The sequence below is a fragment of the Mustela nigripes genome, chromosome 6, assembly GCF_022355385.1.
Source record: "Mustela nigripes isolate SB6536 chromosome 6, MUSNIG.SB6536, whole genome shotgun sequence".
NCBI lineage: Eukaryota > Metazoa > Chordata > Mammalia > Carnivora > Mustelidae > Mustela > Mustela nigripes.
The window spans coordinates 28,765,129-28,782,072 of NC_081562.1; the positions used below are offsets into that span (position 1 = coordinate 28,765,129).

Sequence of the window (16,944 nt, forward strand, 5' to 3'; positions counted from 1 at the left end):
GACTTTGATTTATCATGCCTCTTTAGTGATAAGTATTCATACGTTATCATCAATTAAATATTTATACCTTTTGGCCTTTTTTGATTAGGAAAGCTTGAAAAATGAAAATGTTGGCAAGATTCATTCTGGGACTTGTCATCTTTGATGCCGCTGGGACCGCTCCAACTCTGGAACCCATCAACTATGACTCAGAAACATATGACACTGTCTTGGAGGACCTGGATAATTTATACAACTATGAAAACATACCTATTGGTCAAGCTGAGGTAAGGAATTCCTCTCATTCTTGAGACTTCTAGAAGCACGAGTATGGGGAATTACTGAGATGCGTTCCTTTCAAAGAGATTCTTGGTTATGTATCAGCAGATATGTTCTATCTTAATAATTTCATATGAGGGGCACTTGGGTGGCTCAGTGGGTTAGGCCTCTGCCTTCAGCTCAGGTCATGATCCCAGAGTCCTGGGATCGAGCCCCGCATCAGGCTCTCTGCTCAGCGGGAAGCCTGCTTCCCCCCTCTCTCTCTGCCTGCCTCTCTGCCTACTTGTGATTTCTCTCTCTCTGTCAAATAAAATCTTAAAAAAATAAAATAAAATAATTTCATATGAACCCTTCCTTTGAAATGTGTTCAGTCTGCTGGAGGTTAACATGGGGACACACTTTTTCTTTCTCACAGTTCACTTCATTTCCTTTATATCTTCTCACAAAATTAAAGCAACGACAATGAAAGAGTGTCTATCATGTTAGGACAAGAGAAAATAGAAGGAAAAAGGAGTCAGTAAGGAAGAGTGGAAATAATACACATGCGATGATGAGGAAGTTGGGAAAGTTTGGGGCAAAGGAAAAAGATGTAAGGTTAAAATAAGTGGGAAGAAAATTAAAAGAATGCAAAGAACGGACAATGATTTGGACCACTGTATTCCAAGAGTGACTGTGCTTTCCGAAATGACTGATTATCTCTCAGCAGTAATGTAGGCATTGGCAAGGTTACAGCCCTTTACATAAATCTGATATGACATGTTTCTAATTAAATGTTAGACTTTTTACATAACTAAAGGATACAGACTAATTTTTCTGAATCAGAAAACAAACAGACCTTGAAATGTTGGAGTGTAATTAATGTACAACACTGACAAAAACTAATTAAGAAGAAATCAACCAAAAGGGAAATTACATCAGCTATACAGGATCATAACATATTTTGGCCAGTCACTCAAGAAGTAAATCTTCTTAGAATAATTACTTTTGATAACTAGGAAAAGAAAATATTTAGACAAAAGCATGTATTTAATGGTACTGAGCTATATCTTTCTTAAGAGATAAATGCTTTCATTATTCTTTATGTTGCCTGATGAAATTCCAGAATCCAATTTGTACAATACAATAGTTTTCACATCTTCTCCACAACTCCCTTTCCCTTTCTATCCCCCTCCTTCTCTTTCTCCCTCTTTCTCTTTCCCTCGTTTCAGTCAAGTTTTAGGTTGTCAGAAGACCATTTTTTCTTCTTCAAAATTTTGACTTTATTTTCCAAGTCCGTATTCACTGTTTGATTCAGTTTGCTCTATGTCTTCGGTTACGTTAAAAGCATTTTCTGGGGAGTTTATGGTCATTAACACCAGTCTTGCCGTACGTGGTCTCTGCATCTCCAATCTAATCATCAGTGGAGAGTATAAGGAGAAGCTTTTTCAGTGTTTAACTCATCTGCCATAAATATTCATAAAAAAAAGAAAGACTGCATATGTATGTGCCATTATCTACTGAACTAAATATTGTAATTTAAATTTACTTGTCATGCTTCCAAAAGATATTTTATGGGATCAAGAGCTTTGATGAGTACGGAAAGTAAATCCTCTGTTTTTAGCAGGCCTGGGGAGAAGACTCTAGGGAGAGCTCAAGGCTGCCCTAGACAATATCTTGAAGGAGAGGAGCTTTATATGCAGACTTCTTTAAAGCCATCCCTTGCTGTCAGAACCCCTTTTTACTGCATATTCTCATAAGATTCTGAAGTTCCTTCTGACATCAAAAAATTTAAGCTAAAAATTTTAATCTATATAAAGATGATTTGGTATATAACCCTTCCTCGGTATTTGCTTATTCTGAAAGAGCAGCCCTTTTTGTAAGGTACCAAATATGTGGCATTGCATCCCCTTACCTCATTCAAACATCCTTAATTTTCATATTAGCCTAGGCAAACTCAGCATCCTTAACAACTGAGGGCTCCAGAGAGCTACTAAATAATCTCTTGTTGCTGATGGAAATAGGTAAGCCATCCCTGATTTAATCATCTGTTGTGAGGAGTCATCATCAGAAAACCAGTTTATAGACACATGATATACATGTGTACTTATACATATACCTGTTCTATAATGAAAACATAATACACGTGAAAGCAAACTACGCATATTTTTTAACTTTACCCAGTTGATCCAGTACCAAAAGTCAATCAGCCAACCCACTCATCCACTGCCTATGAAACAAACAAACAAACAAAAAAATACAGAAACAAACAAAAACAAGATAATACATAAAAAGAGATGAAGAACAAAATTCAGAACATCAGCTCAGATCTTAACAAATCATTCATGTAAACTGCTTTACAAAAAAAAGAATATGCAATTCTTTAAAGAAAGATGTGAAATAAAGCCAATAGACCTAGTCAGGTGAGTGGATTCTAGAATACAGTAACTGTACTCATGATAGGAGTTTCTTCAATTTAGTTTTGGATGTTCAGATTCTGGCAACTCCCCACAACCTTATTTGTCTCCTCTTTATAAACTAAGACCAATTGTTCTATATGCTCTTGTTCCTATGTGATATTCTTTGTATGAATGCTGGTAACACAACCATCTAGGGTTCAGCTGATGAAAAAATTCATGGTAAACAAAGCACATGGAGAGTGGTGGGATCAGGTTCTTTAGTTTTTGTCCTTAATGCCAAGTATGGGTCTGCCTATCTTAGCCTAGAATTTATTTATCATCTATAGAAAAGGTAACCTTGTATTTTAAAATTGCAAATTTATAGAATAACTGAATATTGCTTCTGAAATATATGCCAGTTTCTTTCTTCCAAATTGTAAGACTTGGCATCATAAGTCAATATAGTAGACTCTCTAGAATTTAAATGATTAATCCTTAAACTCTCTGTGTGTGTGTGTGTGTGTGTGTGTGTGTGTGTGTGTTTGTGTGTGTGTGTGTGTGTATGACTATGAGGCAAGTAGAATTCTAAGATCTACCCTAAATGACCCATCCGCTGGTCTTTTCATGGCCTCTGTAATTCTTAACATCATCGATATATTGGGATATCACTTCTATAATTAGGTTATTTTATATGGCACAACTGAAATTTTAAAAGGGAAATTATCTTGGTTGTCTTGACCTACACTACTACTCCCTTTAAAACAGTATCTTGAGGTCGGGGCCAAATTATGAAGCATGAGAGAAATTCAAGGCAAGGGAAACGATATGTTGTTGGCTTTGAGGGTTTTGGAGGAGAGGGCAGTGGGAGGTTGGGTGAGCCTGGTGGTGGGTATTATGGAGGGCACGTATTGCATGGAGCACTGGGTGTGGTGCATAAACAATGAATTCTGGGACACTGAAAAGAAATTTACAAAATAAATAAAAATAAAAATAAATTAAAACATTAAAATAAAAATAAAAATGGATGGGTCCACATAACAAAGAATGCAGAAAGTCTCTAAATTTTGAGAGAAGCTGATAGCCAGTGAGTATATGGAAACCACAGCACTGTAGATACCAAGAACTCAAAGCTCCATATGAGATCACAGCCCTGGCCATTAACCTTAATTTTGGCCTTGTGAGACTCTGAGCAGAGAACTCAGTCAGGCCATCCCTGGACCCACAGACACTGTTAATTAAAAATGAAGTCTAGTTTTAAGCTGCTAAATGTATGACAATTTGTCATGCTGCTATAGATAAGTAGGGCGCCTGGGTGGCTCAGTGGGTTAAGCCTCTGCCTTCGGTTCAGGTCCTGCATGATCCTAGGGTCCTGGGATAGAGCCCTGCATCAGGCTCTCTGCTCAGCAGGGAACCTGATTCCCTTCCTCTCTCTCTGACTGCATCTCGGCCTACTTGTGATCTTTGTCTGTCAAATAAATAAATAAAATCTTTAAAAAAAAAGAAAAGAAAACTAATACAATATGCAATAATATAATTTTTTTCCTGAAAACCAAATTTGACTTATGCTGCTGCAAGGTTTGCATTTATGAATCCAGTGATTTAGCTAGCAGCGAGCCCAGTCACCCTCCCCCGGAGTCAGTATCTCAATAGAGCTTTGTTGATTTCTACTGGTGATAGAATATTCATATCCTCCCTGGTGATAGGAAAGCATCGTGGAAGAATTTCTGGTTTTGAAGATCTTAGGCAGTAACAGTACTCCAGACTGCTGACTTAGGTGATTTCTGATCATTTAGAATACCCAAGATTGGCTGGATTCTAGGTTAGGAGCAGATTGTAGGCCTGGCAAATCCGTCATGTTGCTTTATGCTACCCAGCAGATAATGAATGCATTTGCTAGTACAACATAACATTTTTGCAGTTTTTTTTACTTAGCTTTTATTTTACTTTAATGGTATTAGTAAGAACTGGATATAAGCCTTAAGACCAAAATACGAACTTTTTGCTTTCTGATGAATATTAGTTATGCTTGGTTGAGCACTTATTACATGCTGAGTACTATTTTAGGTCTATCATGTGCAGTATCTCATTTTTGTCAACAAAACTTGGAAGTGCTATTGTTATTTTCATTGAACAGATGAGAATATTGAGAAAAAGAGCAGGTAACTTGCCTAAGATTATAGTTATTAATGACATATAATTGCATTATCTTCTCATATCAAAAAATAATTCCTAGCAGGTTAATAAAAAACTACATTATCCTCCCTCTTTTTTCTACTATTTTCTAAATTGTCCTTTTAACCTGATATTTGTTTTAGTTGAACTGAATGCTTGTGCTCCCACATTGCTAAAAGAGAGAGAAAGCATTGTTCTATGGGTGAATAATGTAAACTAGAAGTCCCCTGAATAGACAGTTTCCTTATGTAATTATTATGAGAGAATGGCTTATGCCTAACTATTTCAAAGAATAACTGTAGATACTCATCCTCCAACATATTATATCTATGTTGTGGGCGCCAGCTCTCTATCTACCCTATCTAATCTCTATGTAGATGTGGATATAAAAATATTTGGTGGCTTGGAATTCAGGGAAACATTTAACTATTTGCCTTATAGATTTCATCTGAACACAGTTCAAAATTTGGTATTCTCTGATTGACTTAAATTGAGACTGTAAATTTTGAGGAAGTTGTTTATTCTGGGGGCTCTACATCTTATAAATAATTATGCTTGCCATTTTGCTCAGAAATCTGGGCAAACTTTTTGCCTTTCTCTTCCCTCATTTTATTTATTTATTTATTTATTCATTCATTTATTTATTTATTTAGACTAAATATTTATTTATTTATTTTTGACTAAAGCAGGCATTTGGTGCTTCCATTTCCATCATAGAGTCTTGCAGTTACTGATTTTTTCATTTCTCTTAGGTCTAAGATAAACACTGGCCCTGCCCACGAGTTGTTTCTTTTGCCCAGAAAGGTACTCAGTAGCTATATTAATATTTATGGAGGATAGGAACTACCATTCCTGCAGTAAGTTCTCTTTGGCTCCATCTAATCAGATGATCCTTTTTTTTAAAAAGATATTTATTTATTTATTTATTTGAAAGAGGTCACAAGCAGGCAGTGGGGGAGAGAGAGAGAAGCAGGCTCCCTACTGAGCAGAGAGCCCGATGTGGGACTCAAACTCAGGACCCTGAGATCATGACCTGAGCTGAAGACAGAGGCTTAACTCACTGAGCCACCCAGGTGCCCCCAGACTGATCCTGTCTTATACTACCTTACTTTAGCTTTATATAATTACTTTCACTTAATCTTCAATAGATGCCAGGAATGTTATATATAAACAGAGCCCTGTGGAGACTTCATTTTGTTTAATGTGGGACAGTACAAAGGGTATTTACAATGATGGCATACAATGCTCTTCAGGAGGAGGTACAGTAGAAATTTCTCTCAGGCCTCAGTGTCCAAGTGGATTGTAAATTTTGAGGAAGTTGTTTATTCTGGGGGCTCTACATCTTATAAATAATTATGCTTGCCATTTTGCTCAGAAATCTGGGCAAACTTTTTGCCTTTCTCTTCCCTCATTTTATTTATTTATTTATTCATTCATTCATTTATTTATTTATTTAGATTTATTTATTTGAGAGAGAGAGAAAGAATGAGTGGGGGAAGGGGTGGAGGGAGAGAATCTTCAAGCAGACTCCCCACTGAGCCAGGAGCCGGAGGCAGGCTTCTATCTCAGGACCCATGAGATCATGACCTGAGCTGAAACCAAGAGTTGGTTGCTTACCCGACTGAGCCACCCAGGCACCACTCCTCTTTTTTATATTACTTTCTTCACTTTTACTTTCTAATCATCCTAATGCCCTCGTAGAGATTGAAGCATTACCACAATGCTTTTAGAACTGCTGTATACTTTCATAAATAAATAACAATAACAAGTAACAAATGGATATCAGTAGTAATTGACCAATAGAAAGTTTTTTTTAATAAGAGATGGTTTCCTTGCTCTTACTCTCCATTGATCTTAAAATTAGCTCTTTTTTTTTTTTTTTTTGCTCTTTCATTAAGAGAACAAGTAGCTAAGTTGTTTTAAATCATCTTTATGAGGAATAACTCTATTGAAACAAATTCATTAAGCTTCAAAAATAGCTTTCAGAGATGAAGAACAGGTAAGATTCATCAAAGGAATGAAAATTAAATTTAGTGAGGTTGTAGAAATGGACAAAAACTCAAGGGAGTTCATCCAGTAACAGTTGAACAATGGTTTCTTTTCAGTTTCCGTCGTGGTAATATGGTGCCATGTAAATAGTTTTAGAATAAATGTTGATGTCCTGTAACACTAGAAAGTGCTTAAGGAGAATCAAGTTAATTTGGGGCCACTTATAGAATGAATATCCACTGTACATAATGATATATAAGAAGTATTTTTAATTAGGTTATCTAAGTATGATAAATTGTCATAGCACTTTGGTCATGCTGACATGTAGCTAATTTAAAAAACCATCTCTGTATTTTCTGAACAAAAAGTCAGATTAGTAATAGTTCTACTATTTATTTCTTCTGGTGATGAAGGCATGGGATACTTTTATCCTTATTCGAAGTGATGTCTCGCTTTCACCAGTTTATACATTTTAAAGTTTCAAACTTATGGTTTGCATATAAAACACTTTTTATTGGAAGAAGTAACTTAAACTCGACCTGAGTTGAATGTTCTTTTCAGAACTTGGCAACAAATAAAAACTTATCTTCCTCTTCACTCTCCCTCTTCACCAAAGACACTCTGGAGGAAGGGAGGGAAGAATTTTACTATGAGCTTTTAATATAGTTGTCTGATTGATTTACCATATGCTTCTTTTAAAAACAGTGTTAAGCTGTTTGAATCTTATTTTAAAACTATTGGAAATTTCTGAAAAATGTAGCAACAAACATAGACACTCATATAGGCGCCTCAGGAAACAAAAGAACATTGGTGGTCTTTATCAGTGACTTGTTTGTATTTGTATTATACTTTATTTATGAGAACACAAACATAAGTTAATTCTCATAACTTCCCCTTGAAATGATAAATTAACCTATTATTATTATTATTATTAAGATAAACTAAGGATCAGAATTTTGCCCAAGGTTATTCAGCTGGTAAGTTTCAGAGTAAAATTTAAACCAGATTGTTTTAATGCCAAACCAGAGAGACTTTGGCATTAAAATATTCCATTATTTTCCTTCTCTTTAATCTTCACTTCTTTTAGCTGTGCCCAATATTGAGCTTTCTTTCCTCTGAAATTAAGAAATTTGATTGTTAGGAATCAGAAATGCAAGAATTTTCAAGTGATGATAATTAACACAGTATCTAAGCATCTGTCTTGGCTGTCAAAGTATTTAAGGGAGCGAGAGGTAAGACAATCCTTCCGAACTGAAAGCTACCTTGTGAGAAGTATGGGGATTGGACAATCTTTGCCGAACACATTTCTTCCTTACCCATTTTCAAGATAAAATAGAAAATAAGAAACAGCTTTCATTGCCAGTCTTCGTGGTCACATTCTTTGAGATAATTATATGGATCGCTTAAATCAATTCGAGCACTAGGCTCATGTTTAGAGCGAAATTCCATTGCACTTAAGATATTCACATCCCAGGCTATGAAACCCTTAAGAATATATCTTTAGTAACCAGGCTGAATATTTCTCAGAGCCTTTTAACACCTTCAGAAGCCAAATGTTGACATGATGGTAACGACAAGGAATAGCTTCAAGATTTATTATCAACGGTGTGGGACAATTTTGGAAAAAGAGAAATTTAAAATTCCATTCTGTTTAACAAACACCTTAGTCTGGGTTACAGTGAAAATCCAAATAACATTCTGGATTTCCATTTTTTTTTTTAAGAAGACACACCTATAATTTAAATATTATCTGCTGAAGGTGTGGGGTTCCTGGTTAGGAAGTGACTGACACAGTGAGCATCCAATCCAAGTGAATATATCGGTGAGGACCTGTTTCCCACCCTGACTTTGCCAGGGCATTTAAACTATGAAACCACCCACTACAAAGCATAATGAAGGAAACCACCGACTTCGGGTGTTTCTCATGTATACACCTGTTTCACCCTTAAGAGGCAGTTTGAGTGACTGGGTTCTGGAGTCAGACTCCCTGTGTGTGAGTCCCAGGCCTGAACGCCAACTGTGCAGCCTTGGAAAATCATACAACCCTTCTGAGCTTCAGACTCCTGTTTATACGCTACTTTATGAGTATGAGGTAAGATACACTTGTTAACTGCTTAACTTAGAGCTTGGTCCATGGTAAGTGTTTCATAAATGTGAGTAGCTCTATCATCAAATGACTCCTTCAGTCAATATCGACAAAAGCTGATCCACCATATAGTGGTCAGGGAACCCTTCATGGAAGGGACAGGATTTCAGCTGGAACTAAGGCTCACTGCACCAGGCATGAGTTCACTTCAGATCTGCCTCCCAGTCTTTTGCTGAGAGCCAAGAATTGGGCCAAGTAGATCACACCAGCTCTTCTCTCTCCTTAGTACCTCCCAGTCTACTCATCTTATAAATATGTGTCTTCAACACAATAGAGGAAGTGAAAATAGATATCATACACACACACACACACATATATACACACACACATATACATACATACAGATCTGTAGTTATCTAGCAAGACATAAGGCTTCTATGAATTGTCACAAAATAGACATGCTGAGAAATTATTTCTCCAAATCTGTTCTCAGTTTCAGCCCTGACAGCAAATCTGAGACATGATACTTTACTTATGTGTTTTTCTACCACACCAGCAGTATTTAAGGCTGTTTACATGAACAAAAGTTACAATGTGTACAGCAATAGATATATACATATATATATATATATATGCACACACACACACAGTAAATATAAATGTAGATATAGATAAAATGTAATCTGTAAAATAATAATTTTACATAAAATAATTTCCATAACTCTATAATACAGTGTATATTGTGTTATGTTCTCCACAATACCACATCCTGTATTATATATTGTCAATTATGTATTATTTTACATTATGGCATAAAAATATAAATAAAGAAGGTGAAGCAAATACAGAAAACAAGAGTTGTGAACATAATATGAAATCAGGAGACAGGTATGTATATAAAAATGTATATTATTTTGTCTTATAACACATATAGATACATATAATACTGAATTTTTTCTGGGCAGTAGGTGTTAGATTTCAAGGGACCCCATAAAAACTCCTCCTAATGCACTGCCTAACTTCAGATCCAGTTGAGTAACAGAAACGAGACTCAGACAAATAGAGTTCAAAATATCTCCTTTACTACTGATAAAGGCTAGGTTGAAATTTACAATTCAGGTATGAAGCGATTATGAGCATCCTAATGTAAAATTCCAGAAGTAAATATGCCATCAGTCTGAGGCAATGGAGGTTAACCACAGTTCTCAGATGAGTGTCTGATCCAGTAAATCTTAGTGCATGGAGGGATAAAATCAGATTTCTTGACAGGCAGGAAATCCCCCCCCCCAAAAAAGGAGGTTGAACCATTCATCCAAAAAAGGAGGTAGTATCTTCTCCTACCCACCACTTAGCCCAGTCGTTCTTCCTCAGGAAGAGTGAGTAAAGGGATCAACAGAGAACGCACCCCCCTCTAAGATGGCGACTTTTAATCTGTTAAGCTTAACTATGAAGTTCAATATAGCTCTTCCCTTTAACAGAAAACATCCCAGTTTTAGGACAATCATGCTCCCACCTTTATGAGACATACCCCCATGCCAACCAGCACTCTTAGGCGTCCTCTGACAGAATGTAGATTTTGCTCTTAGAAGCTCTAAATGGATCTGAGGTCATCAATAAATTTATCTCAAAGGCCTTCCTATACCTGAGATTGACATTTTACCCTCAGTTCTGCATTCTACCTCAAATTATATCAAGCCACATTAATAATAGAGTTTAGGAAAGACTCTGAAAGGAAAATAAATGCTAAGTAAATATACTAAAAAAAAACACATAAAGATAACCTAAACATAAAGATAAAAACATAGAGATACATACATAAAAACATAGAGAAACATAAAGATAACACAAAGATAACATAAAGATAACACATAAATTCCCCTACTTCTATGAGGTTTTTGAGGAGAAATAAAAGACTACAGATTAACCTCTCCTGCATGTTAAAATCTGAACTTGTTTAAATCCAAAGAGATTATAGCACAAAATCAGAATTGCTTGACTTTGATTTAAAAACACAAAGAATAGACAGTCCAAAACCTCCTTTTCCTAATTCCTCTTGCTTTCTCTTCGTCTTGCCTGGGAAAGACTGGACTCTCTCAGTTACGATGACATGAGTGGATTCTTTGAGATACACGTGTAGTTCCCTTCAGTGGTTTGAGCAGCACTGAACTAGGAAACATCCCCTAGTATAAGGACTCTTAGAGTAGCATATGGGATAGTCCTGTTTTCAGAATGTTTTTAAAACATATGATGGCGGCCAGCCTGGTCACCAGGTCAATCAGAAGTTTCCTCCTTTTTTTGCATACTCAACACAAAGCCTTTGAATGCCTGGTTTCCTGGAAACCCTGGGTTTTTGGCACCTGATGCTCCCTGTGTATTCTCTGAGGTGACAGATGATCTTGTAAGCAAGAATTTTCAGCCCATGGGGTTCTTCAGCCTGAAAGCTATGCCAGTGGCTTCTCCTTGGTTTCCTGCTCTGGAATCCAAGAAATCTACCTCCCAGGGACCTTTCCCTTCCTCCCCATTTTTTTTCCCCCAGCAAGAGCATCAACTTCAGCAGATTCTTAAACCGAGGCTGTCATGAATGTTTGTGAAGCTTTGGCCCCTGGGAGCCTAATGTAAAACAATCCTACCACATTGTCATCAAGACTTTACTAACCTTTCAAAGTTCCAGGGCTTAATTAGCATTTCTGTCTTCTACATCCTACTCAAGGGAGTACATTTCCTCTCTAGTGTGGTGGTTCTCAGCTTTGCCCGCATATCTGAATCATCTCTAGAGTTTTTAGAAATCCTAATGCCTTGGCCACACCTCAAACTATTGAGATCAGAATTTCTCGGGATGGGCCCAGATCAGGGTTTGACATCCCTCAGCTCTTCTTTTAGTTGTTATTTTTTTTCTCAATTATTTTAATCTGCATTTAATTTGGTCAACATACTTAGTGCCCAAGACTGTGTGCTAGATGTATGCCTTCTCATTTCTTTCTGGTGTAGACTTTTTTTTCTAACATAGTCCTATAGATTTTGTCTTGTGGCATCTAACACAGGAATAGATTAAAAAAAAAAATTAAGGCCATCAGGGTGGTTCAGTTGGTTAAGTGGCTGACTGCTGATTTCTGCTCAGTTACAACCTCATCAATGATGAGATCAAGCCTGAGCTGTCTCCTTGCTCAGCAAGGAGTCTGCTTGAGATTCTCCCTCTCTGAGGCTTTCCCCACTCACACTCATTCTCTCTCAGATAAATAAATCAATCTTTTAAAAAATTAGTAAACTAAGTACACCTGAGTGGCTCAGTCTGTTAAGCATCCAACTCTTAATTTCAGCTCGGTTCATGATCTCAGGGTCCTGGGACTGAATCTCTGCACTTGGCACAAATCCGCTTGGGATTCTTATTCTCCCTCTCTCCCTGCCCCTCCCCACTCTCTAAAATAAATAAATAAACAAAATCTTTAAAAAATATAATTAAAGGCTAGTAAATTATAAATCTTCCAGAAGTAACATTGTTCAAAAATCTTTTAGAACTCTTTGTAGTTTTGAGTTGGGTAATCCTATCCTGGACATGTTCTCCCATCACACTAATAATATCTAACTCAAGATTGAAATTGACCTGTTATTTTGCTGCCTAACTCTCCTTTAATAAGCCTTTCACTGGAATCTTCCAGTGACAAGTTCTGGTTAATCTTGTCTTGAGTCTGTCAGGAATAGACAGACTTAACCTGCGTTTGTTAATGTCCACACACACAGGCATGGAAATAGTGCAAGGGTTATTGCTTGGTAATGTCACCCATCAAGTTTTCCAATCACTGGCTTTTGATGTCAATGCAGCCAATATGAGATGCGTCTAGATGAGCGCTAAAGGATAATCACCGTGACATCATGCCAATCTCTCTGCTCACATTCAATGTGGGCTTTAATGAAGTATAGGTATGGTTGAAAATATGTATTATGACTCCATTTCTTAACATATATGAGAAGGACAAAGAAAATATATATGAAAAATATTGAGGCTGGATCAAATTTTCTCATGCGTGTGTTCTCTTTGGAGTTACAATATCAAAACTCTGATTAAATCAAAGACATAAATATGAAAGAAATCAAATCCAGCACAATTAAGATAAAAATCCTTCCACTGAAACTATATTGACTCTCTAACATATATAAAGACATAAAGGAAGTTGAAGGGAATTGGTACATTTTGGTATTGAGAGAAAAAAAGTAGATAAAAAAATCAAATGTTTCAAGGCCAGTTAACTACCATTCAGCAGCCTTCTACTGGCAAGATGATTCAGCCTTAGTAATAGCAAAAACTTATGGTCGTCAACAAATTTAAAGATGCTGATCCCTTTAGAAACAGCTCTTCCTTTGCCTCATGCTATTAAAGAAGTGACTTACCTCAGTCCTTTGCTCTGGGTCTTCGGTTATCAATACTCTTTTGGTCATAACTAGCTTCCCAAGTGAGACTACAGAGGCTGCAGATAAAATATTGGTGACCGTAGAAGGATTCAGGTTAGATTTTGGGTTTACTGCAGTTTTGGGGTAATTCTGCCCCTAAAAGATCAAGTCAGGTTTCTAAATTTGTAAAGTTTTGTAAGGCTTTACCACTGAAATTGGACAGTAGAAACAAATTAACATGCTAATTATCTCTTTCACAGGCATTTGACTTTAGCTGGTCCTCCCTGGGACATCCTCTAAAAAATGCATGTTTCCCTATTTTAAATGTCGTTATTACCATCTGATATATATACATCCTCCTCATCATCATCATCACCATGAGTGATAGCAATTTTATGCATAAAAGTTTTAGATACTAAAAGACATGGCTTGTTATGCTTCATGGACCAATAAAGTATGTATTAGGAGGAACAGTTTATTTTGTGTTGGAATAGGAAAGATTGAAACAAAAAATATACCAAATTACTCCATCATTAAAAAAAAAAAAATTAGAGGCTATAAGGTTCCAAATCTCTTGGTTTTCAGTCCAACTTCTTGTTTCAATTACTGCGATTGACTCTCCCCCTACCCCTATCCTCATGAGATTACTGATTTCAGCCTACACTAAATTATCTTTCTGGCATCCTTACTTGGGGAACAAGGGCAGTAAGGGGAAAAGGAATGTGAACTGGCTTTGCTATTAGATAAGGTTTCTAAAGCCTTTGCCAAAGTTCTCTACCAATATTATTTGGAGACATTCAATTAGAACTAGATGATACATTTTGCGAGAACTAAGATATTGAAAATCTATTAAGTTTCTGGAGCCTAACAGGATGATGGTGAATGGAGACCTCAATAAACTGGGATAAAACAGACTGAAGTCGAATTTTTCCTGGCAACTGAAACTGGAATATTGCCGCTTTCTGACAAAAAGGAAAGGAAATGAGAAAATAAACATGTGAACAACAAAATACTGTGGTCCCAGAAGGGACACGGACTAGAGAAGGTAGGATTAAGTGAAATCTTCAAATCATCAGCTTTTTTCTTTTGCATTAAAATTTTTCATTTTATTGCTTTATTTCATTTCATTGCATTAAATATAAAGAAGCATTACCAATTAGATTTATAAATTTATGATGAATCACCATCTATTAGGATAAATTTTTTAAAACATAAAAGAATTCACGTTTTTATAAATACCTCCTAGCAATATCAAATATTATGATTTTATGATTTTTGAAGTAAATAGAAATCCATTAACTAATTCTGATATTTGACATTTGCTTTTTATACATATTTATTAACTGATTTAATCTAGTTAATAAAATACTGAGCTTTAAAAATAAGTAAATTGGGGGTGCCTGGGTGGTTTAGTGGGTTGGGTCTCTGCCTTTGGCTCAGGTCATGATCTCAGGGTCCTGGGATTGAGCCCTGCATGGGACTCTCTGCTCAGTAGGGAGCCTGATATCCCCCTCTCTCTCCGCCTGCCTCTCTGCCTACTTGTGATCCCTCTCTTTCTGTCAAATAAATAAATAAAATCTTTAAAAAAAAAAAAGCAAATCGAAATAATGGTAAGTTCACTCAAATGTGGGGTTATACTCTTTCAGTAAGTACTCCACCAAATAAGCAAGATCAAAGAAGAGTTGTTTGTAAAAAAAAAAAAAAAAAAAAGGAAATCAGAGAACAGAGTGACAAAAACAAGGCATTTATTTATTTTTTTCTAGTGTCAATAATACATACTAGGTAAATCAACCTAGTATTAAAGTATTAAAAGTTGTTCCATCAGTGTGACTAAGGAATGGATAAGAAAACAAAAATTGAAAAGATGTATATTAGAGCAAGTTACATTAGCAGCTGTAACAAACAATTTCAAAATCCCCATGGCTTTACACAATAAAAATTCGTATCTTGCTGACGTGACTGTCCAATAGAGTTCAGGTAGTTATTCAGGGATTTAAACTTCTTTCATGCTAGAACTTCACCATCTTCACCTTGGGACTTCAAGGTCACACTGGTATCTTCTGTTGACAGACTGAGAAAGTATCCTTTCTCCTCACTTATTTGGACCAGATGTGCTGTGTTACTTCCTTTCCCATTCCGTTGGCTAAAACTGGCCACATGACCTAAGCCGGCGTCAAAGAAAGTGGAAAATGTACTTGAGCTGAATGCCCAGGAGGAAAATGAAACTGTGGTGAATACTTGGGAGTTGTCTTAGCCATCATGTTTAACCAGACTAAAGTTTCATTCTGACATAATATTTATTTCCCAAAAGTGAGAATTATAATAAATGCTACTCGAATGTTATAATCCACCTACATTGATGTTATATGTTATTTTTCATACCTGTCGAAGACTGAATGACTGTCAAGTGCTCCCACAGGACAACATGGCCTTGGTATGGTCTTCAGCCTTCAGGATCAGCGACTGGCTAACATAATCAGTGATGATCAAATCGGACTGCAGGCTGATGAATGATGCCAAGCAAAAATTATATGAGGCTTAAAATCTGTACAAAAAAGTCCATTTACGAATTTATAATGTGAAGGCATTTCCCCGTGATGATAAGGCTCAATTCCATGATCGGAACCCCTCTATTTCAGAGTGCAAGTACCTAAGAAGCTAGATAATTCAGCAGAAATTGATTTGACTGGATACAGAATCACAATTCAGTAAACTAAGCAGTCTTGTGGCAGCCCTAATTAGATTCAAATCCTGGACTTAGTATTTAGAAATCATGTAACCTCTGACAATTTACTTGATCTTCCCATCCCTGGTCTCAGTTTACAAATCTATTAAATGTGCACAATTATTGCACTTTCTACAAAGAGTGATTCTGATAATTACATGCAAATCACTGGAAAGAACATAACAGATGCTCACATAGTGAATAGTCAATCCATGCTAGTTATTTTCATCTACGCCCTGAGGAGATCCAGTAAAACTTCTTTTGATACCAGAGATGATTTCTTTAGTGACTTTTGTGTATATTCAACAAATTTCATATTTCTATCTCCAAACAATGCTGATCATAAAAATAAACCATTCTATCCTGAACTTTTTTTTTTAGGCTGCCACCCTCTTCATTTTACTTTTTTATTTCTTTAGCCGTACTATTATCACAAGTAAGTCAAGAGTCAGGAAGCTGCTCCCAAAAGCTTGGGAGGAATGGGTGTGTGTGTGTGTGTGTGCATTTTTAAGGTCAGTTTTATATCACGAGAACAAGCTAAATTCACTTCAGTTTCTTGGGACGGAGACCTCGCTGTGACTCTATCCCAGACCCTATTAGTATTTATACTAAAATCTGCTTTATTTTTTATATGCTAATAGGAACAATTATATCTTCATCCCTAAGTGAATATCAAGGAGTCAACAAGGATCTCAATGTATACATGTTTCACTTTCTTTTTCTTCATGGATTTACTGTATTGTCAATAAAGCTGTTAAAAAGTAAAACAAGATTGGGGAAAAAAGATGAGGTATGGGATGAATTCTAAGCAGAACAACTTGTACATGGAAATGTCTTATAGAACAAGGAGCATAACAAATTCAAGATGGCCAGTACAGCAGAAGAGCAAACTGACATGGAATGGAAAAAAGGGGACACTAGTCAGGTCAAGCCATGCAAGACCTTGTAAGTCA

The 16,944-nt window shown here is 36.3% G+C and overlaps 1 protein-coding gene across 1 annotated transcript in view; it reads left to right on the forward strand.

Annotated features, from left to right (window-relative positions):
- The window catches only part of EPYC (epiphycan), a 36,860-nt gene that overhangs the window by 2,423 nt on the left and 17,493 nt on the right, over window positions 1-16,944 (forward strand). Inside the window, exon 2 of the mRNA XM_059404662.1 lies at window positions 89-266. Within this exon, the coding sequence (XP_059260645.1) occupies window positions 102-266 (165 nt within the window). The 5' untranslated portion in view covers window positions 89-101. The remainder of the gene's footprint in view (window positions 1-88; window positions 267-16,944) is intronic.